The sequence below is a fragment of the Amblyomma maculatum genome, chromosome 2, assembly GCF_055883805.1.
Source record: "Amblyomma maculatum isolate TAMU_Amacu chromosome 2, ASM5588380v1, whole genome shotgun sequence".
NCBI classification, from domain to species: Eukaryota; Metazoa; Arthropoda; class Arachnida; order Ixodida; family Ixodidae; genus Amblyomma; species Amblyomma maculatum.
The window spans coordinates 57,791,492-57,810,474 of record NC_139345.1 but is presented as its reverse complement, the minus strand read 5'-3'; the positions used below and the strand labels follow the sequence as shown (position 1 = coordinate 57,810,474).

The following is an 18,983-nucleotide window of genomic DNA, read 5'->3' as shown; positions in this document are numbered from 1 at the left end:
TCATCCAAAAATCCAGGAAGTATTAGACATGCTTAGCTACGTGCTTCCATGTAAGACAGTGGCGTGAAATGCGCCGTATTTCTGTTCTTTTAAGGGTATAAGGTATGCGTGCTCTTGCTTGTGCGCCATCCCAGTGTCTTATTCTGCCACATTCATCGTATAGAGTTTCATGTGGAAGGGGGTGGTAGAATAGCAGGGGCGATACCCCACAAATTGCCTCGTGTGGAAATTGCTAACGACAGAAACGAGCATCAGGAACAAAACTTCCAGATAAGGATAGGCGAAATGTGTTTCATTCATATTTAGCTATATGGCGTGAAACATTGTTGGAAGACGTCTGCTTACAGGAACCAGGGCGTGAAAAGACGGATCATGACGGGGCAGGCTTTCAAATATGAACACTTCGAAATAAAGGTTCACAGTTTTCTCCGCCCTATCGACCTCCTAGTTCAGGTGCTGCGCCTTTCGTGCGCGTGTTCCTAGGAGTAAGCAGGATAAACACGTTAACCAGCCCCACAGCAACTGTTTCTTGAAAGTTGGGAATAAGTAGTTCTGATGTCTGTCGCCGGTCAATGACGAAGAGCCGCGTTCTTCCGGGACAGCTACTGTATAGGGCACGTCTTGCGGGGCGTCAACCGCCGCGCCACTGACTAAACAATAGCGAGAACTGGGCACGATGAAAGTACAACGACCTCCCCCTTGACGTTCGGAAGCCACACACTTGCGCCCTTCTAGCAGACTTTGTGAGTGAAAGGAAGTGAGGCTGCCAAGTCACAACTTAACTTTATAACGCCCCGCAGCCCGTGCACTTGGGTAACGAAGAGAGGAGAGGTGCAGTAATTTCCTCACTATTGTAAGGACACCGCAGCCACACCTTTATGAGGAAATTGCGAATGAGGAGGGCGAAAAAAATGGGAGTGTCAGAAAGTGGACGTATTGGAGAGCTGCAAATTAATTTAGTTTTCGTTGGGCTCACTAACGCGTGCTGACATCGCACTACATATTTGCCTTTATCGTGTTAGCGCTCGTGGGTTCCTTAATTGGCTGCTGTTATTGCGAGCCGGAAACATCGCGTGGTCTGCGCGGCCTTGTCTCTGCCACAATGATAATCGCCCGAGGGAACTTTGTCTTTGGGTAGCACAGCGCTGTATTATAAACTGAAGGCTTAGCGTGTCATTGAGCGATTGTCGAGTATGTTATTGCTTTCCTTCTTGCAATTAGGCCGTCAGTTTGGTGGCCATTTTGCCGCGCGGTGCCTCACCGGCGTGCATTAGGGGTGTTAACGCTTGCGCTTTAACGCACGTGTTAATCTGCTAACTAATATTGGTTACCTTGAGTATAGCTAGGCGAAGCCCAAAAACGAGAACTGTTTTTGCTCTTCTAGAAAGCTTAAGGAATTAATATTTCATTTAATAAGCGTTTCCTTGAAACTCTTTCATCCACCTCTCCCCTCTGTTATTAATGCCTAGGCGTTAAAGAGATCGAGCTCATTATCGTGACAGTTCCGACTTGACCGCATTCTGTGTCGTTTTAGGAAGCTTCAACCGCCTAATTAAGCTCACTATGCAATTTGCCGTCTTTTTTTATTATACTTTTCATCGCTGTGGCTTAGATTTTTATTTAATCACTCTTACTTTCTACTTAGTTTTTAGTATGGTGATGTGAAAGGAAACACTTCACGAGGAATATCCCGGTTTATTTTCGCTTTTGTATCAACCCTTAAAGAGCACTGAACGTATTGTACATGCAGAGGAAAACAAAATTGAAAGCTCACAGGAGTGCATAATTACCGTTATTTGATGGCAATGCGTTATAATTAGGTGCCGTTGCTTTTAATTGCTATTATCTTTAGTTGATATCCCTGCTTCAGATTTTCGATACACTTTGCCATTTATTACTTTGTTCGTTGAAGTGCTTCGTCCAGATTTGCTGGGAAAACAAATGAACAATTTCAGTGAGCTCGCTCTTTACTGAGGAGTCATCAGTCATCAATGTTAGAGTCAATTTTGGGTGAAAGGGGTTTGTTTTCGTTTCAGTCACCTTCCGGCCTTTCCCTGTTCTCCAATACAAGTGGAAATGGGGATTTTTCTATCCCCACTTTTCCACGTGCCAAACTTGGCATGTCACACATAACGCGACGTACGCTGACACTGAATATTTTTTTTCTCCTGAAGGGGTTACCAATACTAAAGCATTTAAAAATAAACAGTGAAGGCGTTTCGTAGTTGGTTGTATAATTATTGACCTTTGCCGCACCGAACTCGGCACCGCGCAACACAGCGCTTGAGTTGGGTGGTGTCAGCCTACTATTGGCGTTGAGGGAGCAGGGCTTTATACTCCGCTAGAGATGCAGCTGTGATATCGATCCAGCTAGACAAATTTGTTCAGGCTGTGTGTCTACAAAATGCATTTTAAGAGTTGTCTTTGAATGCCTGCTAACAAACTGTTTCTATTAATATATTACCTGAATCCACCCTTGAAAATCACCTTTACCTCTTGTTATCCTTCAAGTGGGACCGGACATGTCATTTGTGCGATAGTGCGCAATTCCGCTGGTGATTGGAATTTCCAGAAGACTAGTGTTCGAGGGCTCGTTCGTGCTGGAAACCTGTGCTCCGTTTCGGCGCATCAAGTCATCTCTCGGGATGGGAACAAGGACCTCACTTTGAGACGAGAGGAAACGCGTCACGCCCGCGCACTGACGCACTGCGTTTGCGTTGTTGCCGCTGCTGTTCTGCGTAGCTTTTTTTTCTTTCCTCTTCCGGTTCAAAAAAGCGAGACCGACGACCGCGCAGCTCGCATCCCCCTCCGCATCTTTTCGCGCCCACATTAGTCGCCACTTGCCCTCCGTCGCTGGTTATCTCGCTTTGCCGATGCTCTGTAGCAACGCCTGTCTCCAACCCACGCAAGCGGGCAGAGAGAGCACTGCAAAAGCATCCGTGCAAGTTCACCCACTCTTAACCGGGGGGCTTTTGTGCCGTGTTCAAGAGTCTTGCCTGTTATCTTGCTTTGTTGCGTCTGCCTACGCGTGGCTAGTGAAATTTAGACTGAAAAACAGAGAGGAAGTGAGAGAGAAAAGTATAAAGAAATACAGATAAAAGCATTCCAATAGAAAGCAGCGGCTAGCAGCAGGAGCAGCGAAGACAAATGGCGTTTGCAGAAAAGCAGAGCCAGCTTGCATACGTACGACTGCTCCCTCTCAAGTATCTGCTCGCGCGAAGCTCGAGACTTCCCGAGACAAATTGTCAGGCGCACTCGAACGATTCTGCCTTTTCCGCCTCCGGCGTCAGCTCTTCATCTTGCTGCTTCGCTTCGTCTCGTTCCTACCTCGCGCCGTGTTCTTGTCTCGTTCACGCGCCGCCGTATGCGTAGAAAGGGATGCGTGGCCCGCGGGACATGCACGGGGAAAGTGACTATAGACGTAAGCGCCGGGCCCTGTCGTCCGGCTACTGCTGCGGCAAAGCGAGGAACAGGGACAAAGCCACAGAGCGACAAGAAAGCAGCCGTCGTGTCGTCTAGACTTGGCTGAGTGCGACACTCGGAAGCGTGCGCCGGAACATGTCACGCTGTGTCTCATTGTTGCTGCTACTGCTACACAGCCGTTATTCTGCTGCAGTCCCCCCCCATCTTTTACTTTCCTGAGCCCGCGCTGAGAGACGAAAAGTGGGTCGGGTTTAATGCTCTGGCAGCACACTGTCACCCGGCTCCACTGCCTGGCTGCCTCACGCATCGTCTCTAGGAAGCATGCAAATTAAAGAGTACGACAAGACGTCGAGAGATGCTCCGTACGGCAGGCGAGCGTCTGGTTGCGAGAAACGCGCGTACGCTCACGCTCCAGCACTCGCACTTAAGAGAGCATCCTGCGTTCTATAGGAGCAAGGCATCCTTTGTAAGTACGCGATGAAAAGCTTGCTATTGCAGTTTCTGCCTAGTGTGAACCGTGGCGGATACAATTAGGCAGACGGAGAAACATTATTGGGGCTTATTGCAGTGTTGAGGCCCATATATTTAGTTGGATTCGGTTGCAGGCTGGTGATAGGTTTTCATTTCATTAATGGCGAATTCCAGTGGGCGATAAGAAGCAAGATTTCTTGCTCCACGAATGCAAATAGCGTGTTCCATTGGGCAATTTGTATTGAAATTCTGTCTTTTGACACAACTGTGATGGAAGGGGGTTATTGCACTCCCTAGACGTCTTGGTTCTTCACGGATTCGGAGAGCACTCCGGATTGCCGCTTCGAATTTCGTCATCAAACCGCGCGCCGGAACTTTGTGATGACCGCGGAATCATAAGAGCAGCGTTAACTGCAAGCATTCTCACTCGCGCAGCAATATAAAACCAGACCGAGTTTCACTGAAACCGCTCACGAATAGTTGCGGCGATTATGCGAGCGAAAATATGGATCCCGTTTTGCTACCGGTCGGCGCGTGACGTACAGAGCACAACACTGCGCTTCTAGACTGCGCTGTCAAGCGTGAGTGATGCTCTCGAACTGCCGTATACACTCGTTGGCGAGTTTGAGCCTGCGTGCCGTTATGCGGAAATATCGGGCGCCCGATCGTAACCACTGAGGCTCTCGATCAGTCTTCCAGCCAAACGGCGTCAACGTCGTCGTCTTTGGCGCCGGTCACGATTGCGCAGTAGTTAGCGAGTGAGCTCACACGATAGTGACTGGCCTTCAAGGCGAGGCGTTTTGTTTGTCGACCTCGTTTTGCTATAGCGCACGAAAAGCGCGACAGCGTGCAAGCGTGCTCTGCAAGACGTCGTCTGTGCTGATTATACAACGAAGTCTGGCACTTCGTGGCTGGAAAAAGTCGGTTCACTTGCCTCGCCCAGCTTTCAAGGCATTTTCTTCGCCGGCCATCAGACGCGAGTTGCGCCGTGTAATTGGAGCTAAGTGTTTCTACTCACACGACCTCGTGTTTCAGTGAGTGGGATCAATAATAAATCCTTCTAAATCTTGTCATGCCTGGAACGAACAAATAAACGTCGCAGATTTTCTGTGCTCCAGCTAAACTTTGAACGGTGCCACATTTTCCGTAGCACGGATGCTGAAGTGAAAGTGTACAGAGAATTTCGACTGGGGCAATTTTGTACCCGTGGGCTCCGTGCGACATAACATTAAAGCAGAGAATTAAGCGCGTCCGGCCTGGGTCTGTACTACTGGACCATTTATCATGGTAACGCGTTGATTTCTGCGTGATGATTCAAAATGTTTTGTGAGGTCATGTTCGTTCCCCTTCCACCCAATTTCGTTTCACGGCTGTGGTTTGATTTCATTTCGAAAGCAGCGGCCATCCGAGAAACAGGATGGTAACACCTGCGTATTGCGTGCCCAGGAATGGATAAAAGACGTAAGTGGGCATGACGAAAGGGCTGGTCGGTTCTCGAGAAAGAGCGCTTTTAACGATACTTCGTGGTATCGGAGGCACATTTTGCGCAACACGGAGCTTCTGAGCGCCTGCCGCGATTTCCTAAAGAGATGATCACCGGTCGGTCGTAACAGCGGCGGCTTGGTCCATGGGAGGCCGAGCACAGCGATAAAAGCGCGGGAAGCAGCAACAGCCGAAGCAAACGATCGCATTACAGTAATGAGCGCAGGAGCATGAACACCGGTGTAACAATAGAACAAAGCAGTGGCTAGGAGTGTGAGGCCTTTTCAGCTCCACACTCTTGCATTCCACTGCACGCGAATAAGATTGAAAGCATGCATATCCGCTTTTTTGAGACTAGGAGCTAGAGCTTTTTGCTTTTTTTGTGAGCTACACTTCTGCGCTTCGAAGGCTAAAGGTTTCAGCTGTAGCGCCTACGTATTGCCACCTGGTGTCCCAGATGTTTTTAGGTGACACCTGGAAGAAAAGGACGCCGAAGTGGTTTCGCGTGCTGTGCGCGGAACTTTGCCTGCTGGTTGAGCTTCGTCCCGTCGTCTTAGTCACATCTAGCCCTCTTGTCCGTGACATATTTTGGTGGAGGTGCTGGGTATCGATCCCAGTATATGTCCCGAACTCCTCCGCATACCCAGGATTCAGGTCCTGTGCCAATCGACACTCCTGTTCACCGCGCTAGCCGGAGGAACCTAGGCCTACCACCTGAGACTGTGACCATGTATGTGGAGGACATGACCCGGCTCTTCCGACGTTCTGACCCGGCCATGACCGAAGACAAAAAGGTGCGCCACCTTATGCACGGTATTAAAGAGCGACTGTTCGCTGGCCTCGTGCGTAATCCCCCAAGGACGGTTGCCGAGTTTCTTTCGGAAGTTGTCACAATAGAGAGGATGCTCCAGCAGCGGTCTACCACTTACGACAGGCCGGTGGTCGCCGCTTCGTTTGTGGAGCCGTTTTCGGCCTTCGGGGCTACCCCGAACCTACGCGACATCATCCGTTCAGTTGTACGCGAAGAGATCCAGAAGCTCTTCGGTGCTCCACAGCCGACGGTCGGCTCTGTAGCTAGCATTGTCCGCGAAGAGCTTCAAGCGTTGAAGCCCTCGGTAGCGTCCGCTGATCCACAACCTTTCCCCACGGAGTACCTGCGTCCAACTTATGCAGATATGGCGCGACGCCCTGCCACTGCTTCGGCGCCATTACCGCCACCCGATCAAGGCTCACTGTATTCCTCACACACTGAGCCGTTCGTCGACAACCGACGACCACCCCAGCGGAAGGCGGACCTGTGGCGCGCCCCAAATCGCCAGCGCCTGTGCTTCCATTGCGGGGAGCCAGGTCATCTCTATCGCCAGTGCCCCTATCGACACCTTGAACTTCACGGATTTCCTATCGACATGCGTCGCCCTCCAATAGGCCAAAGACCCCGGGAGATTGAAGACTACTTAGCGCAGCAGCGCATGGCGCCAACTTCTCAGCGGCAGTCACGATCCACGTCCCCACGACGACCATCGCCGCAGCGCGGGCCATCCTGGACGGCGCAGCGACGCTCGCCAAGTCCCCACCGGGAAAACTAAAGACAGCGACCTCCGGGGGCGAGGCCGCTTGCAATCGACATGACGAAGACCCCCTGACAAAGAGACCTGTGAGCGATCTGGATTTTACGGCACCGACGACAGTTCCTACGCATGAAAATCGACTCTCGCTGGACATACCCGTGCTTCTCGACTGCCATAAGGTTAGCGCATTGGTGGACACTGGCGCGGATTTTTCGATTATAAGCGGGAAGCTAGCAGCGTTTCTAAAAAAAGTCATGACACCATGGTCGGGCACGCAGATTCGCACCGCTGGCGGACATGTCGTAACTCCTAGTGGCCTGTGCACGGCACGAGTTCAAATTCGCAGCTCCACGTTTATTGTAAGCTGCCTCGTTATACCTGACTGCTCCCGTGACGTTATTCTTGGGGTTGATTTTCTCCGGGAGTATGGAGTTATTATCGATCTCCGAAAGCGCACAGTGACATTTTCAACCGAGAAAGCTGCTGATACTGACGTCAAGAATCGCCAACGCCGCGCCGCCCTTCGAATTTCCGCCGAGAGCGTTTCGATTCCGCCACGCGCCAGTGTTTTTGTGACTGTTACTTGCGACGAACTGCGTGACGGGCATGCGGTCGCGGAAGGCAACCAGTCACTTTTGCTCACCCACGGCATCTGTACAGCGCGCAGCCTCATCCATCTCCGCGACGGCCGGTCTGATCTCCTGGTGACTAACTTCACCAACGAGCCCCGGAATCTTTTTCGTGCTACTGCCATCGCGTTTGCTGACTCCTTAGCGGATGTTTCTGAATGTTTTACGTTTGGGGCTGTTAGCACTGTGCAGCCCCCACTTGACCGTCTTAATATTAGTCCGGATCTCTCGGACACACAGAATCGTGAGCTACGTGCCCTCCTACTAGAGTTCAGCTCTTGCTTTGCGTCCTCATCGAAAGTACGGCAAACGCCTCTCGTGAAGCACCGCATCATTACTCCTGACGACGCCCGCCCTATCCGCCAGCAGCCGTACCGTATCTCAATGACGGAACGTGAAGCGATTCAGACACAAGTTCAGGAGATGCTTTGTGATGGTGTCATACAACCACCCAACAGCCCGTGGTCATCCCCTGTCGTGCTGGTAAAGAAAAAGATGGGACCCTTCGCTTCTGTGTCGATTATCGAAAGCTGAATGCCATCACTAAAAAGGACGTCTACCCGCTGCCCCGTATCGACGATTCGCTCGACAAGCTTCGTCGCGCCCAGTACTTCTCCTCATTTGACTTGAAGAGTGGGTACTGGCAGATTGAGGTTGATGAGCGGGACCGCGAAAAAACAGCTTTTGTCACCCCAGATGGACTGTACGAGTTCAAAGTGCTGCCTTTTGGCCTATGTTCAGCGCCGGCAACTTTTCAGCGCATGATGGACACCGTCCTCGCCGGCCTCAAATGGCAAATCTGCTTAGTCTATCTCGACGACGTTGTCGTATTCTCTGAAACCTTTGAAGAACACCTCGAACGCCTGCGCGCAGTATTAGATGCCCTCCGGTCAGCTGACTTGACGCTCAAGCCCGAGAAGTGCCACTTTGGCTACAAAGAGTTGAAGTTTCTTGGTCACTTTGTGAGTGCCGCAGGCGTTAGGCCAGACCCCGACAAGACTGCTGCTGTCGCCAAATTTCCCGTTCCTGCAAACAAGAGAAGTTTGAAACGCTTCCTGGGTCTCTGCACGTACTACCGCCGCTTCATCGCCGATTTTTCCAAAGTTGCCGCCCCCCTGACTCGCCTCACGCGCGATGATACACAGTTCGTGTGGGGCGCCGAGCAACAAGAGGCTTTTGCGGAGCTGCGCAGCCGACTGCAAACAAGCCCTGTTCTTGCGCACTTTCATGAAGACGCTGACACCGAAGTCCACACCGACGCCAGCAATATCGGCCTTGGCGCTGTACTCGTTCAACACCAAGCTGGCGTCGAAAAGGTAATAGCGTATGCCAGCCGCACGCTCTCCCGCGCCGAGACAAACTACTCCACTACAGAAAAGGAATGCCTTGCGGTTGTGTGGGCAACCATGAAATTTAGGCCTTACCTCTACGGCCGCCAGTTTAAAGTTGTCACCGATCATCATTCCTTGTGCTGGCTGGCTAACCTCCGCGACCCATCGGGGCGCCTAGCACGATGGAGTCTTCGCCTCCAAGAATTTGAGTACACCATTGTGTATAAATCTGGCCAGAAGCACGAAGATGCTGACGCGCTGTCGCGCGCACCCGTCGGTTTAGTCGATGAGAGCACGGACGATGAGAGCGGTTTTCTTGGACTGGTGAGCGCTTCAGACATAATGACCCGACAGCGAGCTGACCCGGACCTTCGACCTGTCATTGACCACCTGCAGGGTCGCGCTGCTGATATCCCTCGGCAATTTGCTCGAAACCTGTCTGCTTTCTGTGTCCGGAATGGCGTTCTATACAAACAGAACTCCAGCACTGTTGACCGAGCGTTCCTCCTCGTAGTGCCAGCCGACCTCCGTGCCGATATCCTTTTTGCCTGCCATGATGAGCCCACCTCCGGCCACTTGGGCTTTACACGCACACTCGCCCGAGTTCGTCAAGCCTATTATTGGCCTAAACTCGCTGACGCCGTTCATCGCTACGTCAGAGGCTGTCATGAGTGCCAACGTCGAAAGGCGCCACCTCTCAAGCCAGCGGGTTTGCTCCAACCTATTGCGCCTCCCCGAACACCGTTTGACCAAATCGGCATCGACCTTCTGGGCCCATTTCCGCTGACATCGGTCGGTAACAAATGGACTACAGTTGCGACCGACTATCTCACACGGTATGCGGAAACCAAGGCGGTAAAGCGTGGCACGTCATCTGAGATCGCCCAGTTTTTTATGCAGCAGATCGTGTTGCGCCATGGCGCACCGTCCCAAGTAATCACCGATCGAGGCACGGCGTTTACGGCACAACTTATGCACGACGTATTTGAGCTGAGTCACACGAGCCATCGCAAAACCACTGCTTATCACCCACAGACGAATGGCCTCACGGAGAGACTCAATAAAACGATCGCCGACATGATTGCAATGTACATAGACTCCCAGCACAAGACCTGGGACGAGATTCTCCCGTACGTCACGTATGCCTACAACACTGCCATCCAAGAGACTACGCGTTTTACGCCATTTCGCCTGCTCTATGGACGCGACGTTCAGACGATGTTAGATGCCATGCTTCCGTGCTGCACGGATAACCCTCTCATCCCAGACGCTGAGCAGTTTGCTCAGCGCGCCGAGGAAGCACGTCAACTTGCCCGCATCCACGTTCAGCAACAGCAGGGAAAGGATACGCGTCGCTACAACCTCCGTCATCGACACGTCACATACCAACCAGGAGAGCAAGTTTGGGTGTGGACACCGGTGCGCCGGCCCGGCTTGTCTGAAAAACTGATGTCGCGATACTTTGGACCTTACAAGGTTCTGCGCCGTGTCACAGAAGTGACATACGAAGTCCTTCCAGCGGGTACTGTGCAGACCTCGCGTCGACAACCACGCTCCGAGGTGGTGCACGTTGTCCGCATGAAACCGTATTTCACGCAGTAATGTGCGGTGTACTATGCACTCGTTTAGTTGTGTAGGGCACCGCCTCTGTTTTATATTCGTTTTCTGTACTGACTTGCATCGCCCATCGCTCGCGCCCAGTCTGTGCTTTCGTTTTTTTAGGAGGGGGAGTAATGCCACCTGGTGTCCCAGATGTTTTTAGGTGACACCTGGAAGAAAAGGACGCCGAAGTGGTTTCGCGTGCTGTGCGCGGAACTCTGCCTGCTGGTTGAGCTTCGTCCCGTCGTCTTAGTCACATCTAGCCCTCTTGTCCGTGACAGTATAAAGAGGCTGAATGTTAAAAGCTATCGTAAGCTAGTTATGGAAACCTATATGGACTACACACGGCGTTAGTCAGTGACGCAGCTCAGAAAAATTTGCGTGCGGGCTAGTTCGTGATACGATTGTCTTAATACTAATTCCTAATACTAGAATTAAACCGCCAGTTGGTAATGTGCGATTCACAGGTGTGGACGTCCTTTTCTCTGAGTTCTCTATTGTGCATGTAATCAGCTATTCAGTGCCAGCAGTTCAGAGGAAAGTGATGGAGCTGCTGGTTCATATATACAGTTCTTGTTAGGTGGACTGGGCATATCACTCCCACCGGGATCTTGTCTAGTTTTGGTGAGGTATAGCTTCCCATTAACATGGTCTCCAGTTGTTACGTTGGTCACTTTTGGGTGTGAAGAAATCGACCGAGAAACTGAAGCAACGCGAATAACCTGCGGAGGTGTGCGAACGGCATCAGAATTTTGCGTCGATGGGCGCAATATCCCGCGTAAGATAGTGCTAGTATACACTGCGAAACGAGCGTGCGCAATTTGGAGCACTTGGACAGCATGCTGGAATGAAAGCATTCGCAGGAATGCGCTGGAATTTGCCTTGCCAATTCGCACTTTTTTTTTTTATGCTTGCTTTGCCCGCAACGTCCCGCGCGTAACAAATTCCCTAGCACTGCTGTGGTGCTGTGTTTTGTTTACTTAGTTCGCCGTCTACATGACTCCAGGATGTTCACCCATCGCTAAGTTTTATTATTAATATTTCTATAATGTAAAACAAGGAACTTCAACTAAGTTTACATGCAAGTTACATTGTAGGAGATAAGGTTACGCCAGTTTAAGGTTATCGTCTTCCTTCGCTCGTGTAGAGCTCAGACTGCTTACAGACGAAGCGGGGTTTGTCGCCAACAATATTGGGCCTTACCGGCTTCTATCTTCTCTGCCTCCGTTTCTTGGCGCCTGCCTTCGGAGCGAAAGTTTCCCGCTTATAAACACGCCCCACCAAACACAAACTCCTTGGTCGCTGAACACGAAACTCATTTGCCCAAAGGCTGGCGGTGCGCTCTACTAATAAGCCTTCCTTGGCTCTCCTGGACGACTTTTCCCGCTGACATGTCGCGACGCTGGCTACACAGTGGATCGATATTAAAATTAAACGTTGCTAGCCCCTGCCGTGCACGATGGTGGCTCGATCTTTTTTTTTTTTTCTGTTTTTATTTCTCTCTTTTCTCCTCTTCCTGCGTGGAACTTCGCTTCACTGAGCGCCCAGGAAGGTCTCTCCCCTAAAGCAATTTCGCGGCCCGTGACCCGCCGCTGCGATTTAGGAAACGGTAGCTACGCAGGAATGACGGGCACATATCTTGGTATATATTATGCGGGAGCTTTCCGGGGACTTTCGCTTGGCTTGTCGCGCATTTTGCTTTTTTGTTAGTTTGGTATTGTTTTGTTTGGCGGTGCTTTAAACAACGCTGAGCTATATGAGGTTAAGAAAGCGCCTAAGGTAGACGTTATTGTTAGTGCACTGTACGTGATACATCTCTATTAATATACTCCTCCCAAATCATTTATGAACACTTCTTTTATTTCAATGTAGCGCTCGTTATGACCACCTTTGGCTCATTCATTTCTATTCAAAGAAACGGAAGTTTTAAGTTTGCGCTACACGTTTTTCTTTCTATGTGTTCTCCTTTCTTGGTGGCCACGGAATGGGAAATTGTGCCGAAGATTGATCGTGGCTATTATTTCTATCGCCCTGCACTTCTTATGACAGGAAAAGGGGAGCATTAATCGGTAATTGCTCGTTGACTGGATACGTACGAGATTTTTTTCCTTTTTGCCGCTAACATTAGTCGAGCGGCAGTTTTGACGAGTTTGGTTTAAGTAGAAAGAAGTTATACACCCAGTACTTAACGAATCTAGTTAGCCAGCTCTCGTACGCAACTGCTGCGCTTACAGAGGAATTGTTAAAGTTTAAGACGCCCTTTTGATATTGTCGAATATAATAAATTTACCGAAACCGTTCGGCGGAAATTCAGCGTGGAAACGTTGCTTGCTTGCTACTGCTTCTTTAAGAGCTGGAGCAGATGAGTATTCAGTAGATGTAACCTTATTCGAAGCGTGTTCAACTTTTGTCTGCCTGAGTGTTGACATCCTTGACTATAGGTGTGTATCAGACGTACATCGGTCCTGTGCTGGTGTCGGTCAACCCGTTCAAGCAGCTGCCTTACTTCAGCAACAAACAAGTGGACCAGTACCAAGGAGCTGTGAGTATACCTAAGCACTCTCGCTACCGTCTAACTCCTCTTTACTTTGTTTTATGCTCAGCAATTGCCTCATTAACTGTGTGTTTTAGGTTGTTTGGTATTCATTGGAATATATTAATTATCGCGCTGTACATTTTCCCTTAACTTGTATTTGTTTCTCAAGTGCATGCTCTATTCTTTCTTGTAATTTTTTCGCCTTCCTTGCGGGACAATTCGTGCCGCCGTTATCACGTAGCGAATGCTCTTAATTCGACTAGTTTGCGTACAGATTGTGACGTAGTGGCTAGCGCACGAGGAAGACACACACAGAAGGTAGGGTAAGGTGGTAAGGAAGGGAGGGGAAGGTAGGTAAGTAGAGGGACAGGTTTTCTCCCCCTACCTTCTGTGTGCGTCTTCCTTATGCGCTAGCCGATATATGATAGTTATCGGTTAGTTTTATTACCGCATCTGTTGTAGGCGCTGTTGTTCCGCATCGGTCTGCTTCGCTGCTTGTGGCCAGCGCCGAGCTGCTGCACGTTAAACTTTGTTTTCAAGGGGCTCCTGTAACAGCTTGCGAGGCCCCATCTCGTCTTCCACAACGAGGGCCCCAAATTGGCAAGGCAGTGGTGCACCGACATGGTCGTCCGCTCGGCGAGGGAGCGCCGGTGCGCAATTGTTAAGCGGCCAGGTACACCCGGCCAGTTCTCTAACAGTACCGCATCCCTGTCGAGCGAACGGCGGTATAGCGGTCCGTAACGAGGCCAGGCGACACAAAGCCGACATTTTGCTAATCCGCGTAATGCGCTTTCTGTTTTTTCCTGTTTTTCATCCCTGCTTTTCGATGAAGGTCGATGTACGGCCTTCTGTTCTACGCTGTTATGATACTGTTAAAAAATTAGCCGCGGCTACACAGTGAAAAGTGGGTGGGATAGCTAAATATTGCTCGCGCATTACGAGATAAAAGAAGAGTGATCGCGAGTCCCGTTGAGTACCTCGCCTGTATTGTTACGCGGCCCCCAAGTTGGTCAGGAGGTACATAAGTCGACAGGATGGGATAGGCAGTGTAGATAATTCCACACAGGCGAAACGCAAGAAAAGATAAATTATAGGAATATCAAAATTAGCAGCTTATACACTGATAGCGAGGCCACCGCTTTCGCTACTCAATCAGCGATTGTAATACTACGAGATGGATGGGGAGATTGAAGTGTCCGTTTAAGCGAGTAGGCCCAGGGGCAGTTCCACAACTTTCGCCGTAGACTCCGCAAAAGCGGCTCCGAAGTATGGTGTATATAGACTGACAATGCTCGTGCCAACATTACTCGTACATATTTGGGCGGAAGGAGACTACTAATCCAGAAAGACGTATAAGATACGTTGACCAGTCATGTATGCTTACACGAATGCAAGAAGCTGGCATTTTTTGTTCTCACAGAGCAAGCGAAACACGCCACAGAGCCAACGATGCTGAGCTGACTGATCTTCCAGGCCCTTCGACAGTTTGGGCATGCACTTTCGCAGCACAAAGACTGTTAAGTGCGCCGTAGTGAAAGACTCGATTAACACGTGCGTGGTCTGGTTATACGGAAGCGTTTTGTTTTTCCATTTTGCTGCTATTACAACGCAGTTGCAGCATCGAACCCGCGGTCCTATAATGCTCAGCAGCGGAACGCCGCAGCCCATGAGCTATCGCGGTTTGTGCTACAAGTAGAGTTAGATGCTCAATCAGTAATGTTTAAATGGCGCGGTTGCGCTGTACGATCGCCGTTGCGTGACGTGTGGTGTACAACTCGAGAGAACAAACCCGCGGATGGCGTACTGATCCATAATTATTGAGATGGCGTGCCTATGCACTGGGCATCGAGGCATTCACTGTTTGTCGGTGAAGGCGTTCGCGTGCGCTCGCTGCTGAGCACGCCGTATCGCGTGCTGTCGAGAGCTGCGGCGTACGCTTCGACGTCAACCATCGATCCGGTATAGCCGGCTCTTGTCCGTGAGGTGGATTGTATTGTACAACAGGATGCAGCCTTAGGAGCGCATTGGAACTCGCGGATCAATATCAAAATAAACAGGGAGATGAATCGGTGACACGGTGCTACACAACGTAACGTAAGGCAAACGTAACAGGAGGTGACAAGAGAGTCTACAAATATGAAAAAGAGATAGTAAAATTATACGGACATAACTTCATTTGGATATTTCTTTGTCCATGTCCAACGCTGTACGTAACGTCTCTGCCCGAATGGCGATGACAGCACACACGTGCATGGAACTAACTAAAATCACTTTCACTTTCGTGTTGAGCAACTTCAACATTCTTTTTCTGTCTGCAGAGCGGTTTAGTTAACCTGAGCTTTTTTTTTTTTATTTTTGCGTGCGATTCCTTTTGTTCGGGGAACAAAAAAAGAAAAACGAATGCCACAATTCAGTTCCAACAGGCGTGATGTTTCTTGCATTGCACTGAAAATAAGTGATGGTTGTTGTTAAACCACGTCGCCAGCTGTTTCAGCAGCCGTCTTCCACGGTAGCCAGGAGAAGCAAGACTTCTTAATTTACACGCTATTGGCACTCTTTATGCTGACGCGATATTTGCTTTAGCTGTTGTCTTTATCAAAACAGTGTTGAGACGATTTTCCGAAAGAAACCGATCGCGAAAACAAACCGCATCGTAGGCTTTCACGCGGCCTCGCAGCGCGAACACGAACATAGCGGCCGTGCTCTCGAGCTGAGGGCTGCTTCTTCATTGCATAACAATGAATGAACCTGCGTTTTTTCCGCGCACTGCGTCGGCGAAGCTGACCTTTTCACTGCCACTGACCGCACGCGCTCGTCTTCGTTGTCAGGCGTTGCTCGCCCTTCGGTGGGTGATCGTCCACGTCGGCTTAGTATTTCCGGCTCACCCTGCGCCGCGCTCTTTAAATTCCGCCGGCCGCAGCGAAGGACGGGCCGGATGTGTGCGCCGCTGTGGCTGCCCGACGCCCACCACGTGGGTGTAGCGCTGCTGTGAAGTGTGGAGAAGGGATCACTCGCACGCACTGCTGCAGCCGGCTCGCATCCACCCTAAAGCTGGCATTGTTTTCAGAGGAGGCAGAGGCACAGTATGCGTCCACAGATCGCGCAGAAAGGAAGTGAGAAGCAAGCAGAAAGCAGAAAGCAGTGTCTGAACAGAAATAAAATAAAATAAAATAAAATAAAATAAAATAAAATAAGAATAATAATTATAAGACCATGCTTTACGCTTACGTACTCCTGTGACGCAGACTAACTAGCTTGCAGGAACCTGCACTAAAAACACATCATTGTATTTACAGATAGCTCCAATATATAAGGAACGAAAGCACTAATTATATGTCCGAAGGGAGAAATATGGCTTCTAATCATTAATCTGAGAATTGATATTCTCTGAGAATTTGACGTATTCGCATAGGCACATATAAACTTATCAGCTTTCTTTTCGATGGAGGCCTGCAGGTATGCATTCCTAGAGAAAAGGTCAAACCAGTAGCTACTCTGTTTCGTTTTGCGCTGTCCTATGAATCTGTATTATGAACATAGCTGCTTTTTTTTTTAATTACATAAACAATAAAGGATTGGTTGGGGCCTCATAGCAGCTTTGGCTAATCATTTTCACCTATTCATAAAAACCCTCTTGTCTGAAGATCAACATAAAATATACACTATTAAAGAACATTACACAAACCCAAACAGTACACAGCATATAAAACAAAGTACACGCGTCAGGAGATGTAACATTGATAAGCGATATAAACTAAACGTGATTGGGAGGAGGAGAAAAGGAGGGCGGAAGGCAGGGATGTTAACCAGCAAACGTTAGTAGGTGTGTGTAACTCTGTACAGAACAGCACATAATACAATGTACATAACAGGTATGAATAAACAAGGACATAAGAACAAAAGTAAGCTTATTTGCGTTATACGTACACAGCAAAGTAAATAACAAAGCTGGTGAAGCACTAACTAACAGTAAAATTAATAATAATAATAATAATAATAATAATAATAATAATAATAATAATAATAATAATAATAATAATAATAATAATAATAATAATAATAATAATAATAATAATAATAATAATAATAATAATCTTGCCCTTGCGCAAACACAGGAGAAGCAAATAACAAATGTAATAATACACTCACTCACGTAAAGGGCGGAGCTCTATCATTGACTGGGCCACATGTACTAAATTAGTAGTTCCCAAGGATGCGACTGTCCTCATGAAATTGCCGTTTCTTTATGGTCACATACCCCTTCAATGAAGGCATATGCTAAGCTGCACCTACGAGAAGCTGTTACGCAATAGAGCGAGCAACTCCATCAACTCTTCGTCCAGATATGCCGAAGGACTTGTTTCATAGCTAGTCGGTTCATGATACATGATACAAACAGCCAACAAAAAAAGGCACAACACAGTGCGGAAGAATTCACGTACAAGTCTGCATTGTGTGTAGGGTCTTTTTGTTGGCTGTTTGTACCGTGCAGCTGTATGCCACCGGCAGCAACACACGGTGGCAGCATAGCCGAGGCCCATTACACAATCTGTAGCACAGCTTCAGAATTGCCGTGGTTAAAACCTCTGGCAGCGCAGAACTCTTCTAAGGATTAGACAAAAAAAAACAAAAAAAAACAACGACGCAAGAAGAGGCTTCTTCTTCGACCCGATATTCACTGAGAATTGATCTGCCTGCAGCCCACTATTCCTTACTCCGGCCGGTGTGCATGCGTTTCCGCGAGTGATTTTTGTTGTTACTGGTGTATCCTTTGCACGCTGCTCTTCTTTAGCCTCGCGGGAACGCGGCTTGGTCTCGTTTGCGCGCGGTTTTCTTTTTTTCGTTCTCTCCGCCGCGCCCCGCCAAACGTGCACTTCTCCCGTCTTCCGTGGCTGCGGCTTTCTCGGTTTGCATGCGTTCAGCCCTTCGCTTCCGGCACTTTTATCTGCTCGCCCACGACGATACCTCGCCGCCTTTGCTCCCACACGGGGACTCCGAGCTTGGCGACCGCACCCCTAGCGCGTAACATGCGTCTAGAGTTTTCCGTTTGTTGCATGTAACGCGGGAACCGCAGTGTAGGTATTCTCCTTGCTCTCAGCGGTAAACCCTGTGCGCAGAGCCAGCGAGAGAACGAACGGAAAAGGATGGAAATGAAAGAAACTCTGGGAGACAAGCTATAGAAAGACGAAAATTCAGGAGTGGGTACGAGCGAAAGCTCGATTGAATAATGGAGGAATCTTTTTCGTTAGGCTTCGCCTGGCTGCTGCCCTCCACACTACGAACGGCCTTCTCTCCTTTCCGATTGGTTTTCGGCTGCTTTCATTTTTTTTTTCCCTTTTCGCCAGGATCCTTTCCCGATGATACGAGTGTGCTAGCTGTCATGCTGTGAGAAGGAGAGAAGCGGAACGGAGCGACTGCGCCAGTGGAAACGTGCCCGCCGCTCGGGCACGACGCCCCGGGGACTCGGGAGACGGCGACGGGGGCCGCAAAGCGACAGTGCTTGAGAGTCATGCCTAATGTCTTCTATTATGCACGGCATTAAGCGTGATGCCTCGACTGCTCAGCAGTGTTTCGGGGAAGGGGGGTTGCGTTAACCGAACGGATCGGTATTCGGTCGTCGATCTCTTACAATGCTGTATAATGTAATAATGACTTCATGGTTCTGCCTGCTAGGAAACTGTTGCACAGGTATACCGTCACACTGATGTTCTCTTTATTCCTATGGGAAGAGGGGGGTGCTATTCTAATTTACTGCGGTGGCTGTTTGAAGAATCTTTCTAATTCTGAAATCGAGTCACTGTCGAGGCTAGTGCGTCGTAAGGAAGAGCTCCACTTCGGAGTCCTTTTCGAGTAAATTTCGAACTAATATCACAGGCGTGTACGTCGATTTCCCGTCAGCGGGATTACCTGAGCTATTTACTATTTCTCTACTGGCTTCTATATA

The 18,983-nt window shown here is 49.4% G+C and overlaps 2 protein-coding genes across 4 annotated transcripts in view; one reads left to right on the top strand and one right to left on the bottom strand.

Moving 5' to 3' along the window:
• Positions 1–18,983, top strand: part of LOC146198720 (unconventional myosin-Ie-like) — a 317,845-nt gene that overhangs the window by 27,838 nt on the left and 271,024 nt on the right. The window contains exon 3 of the mRNA XM_084594218.1: positions 12,956–13,045. Within this exon, the coding sequence (XP_084450344.1) occupies positions 12,956–13,045 (90 nt within the window). The remainder of the gene's footprint in view (positions 1–12,955; positions 13,046–18,983) is intronic.
• LOC146198723 (uncharacterized) overlaps positions 1–18,983 on the bottom strand; it is a 321,357-nt gene that overhangs the window by 272,006 nt on the left and 30,368 nt on the right. The window lies entirely within an intron of this gene.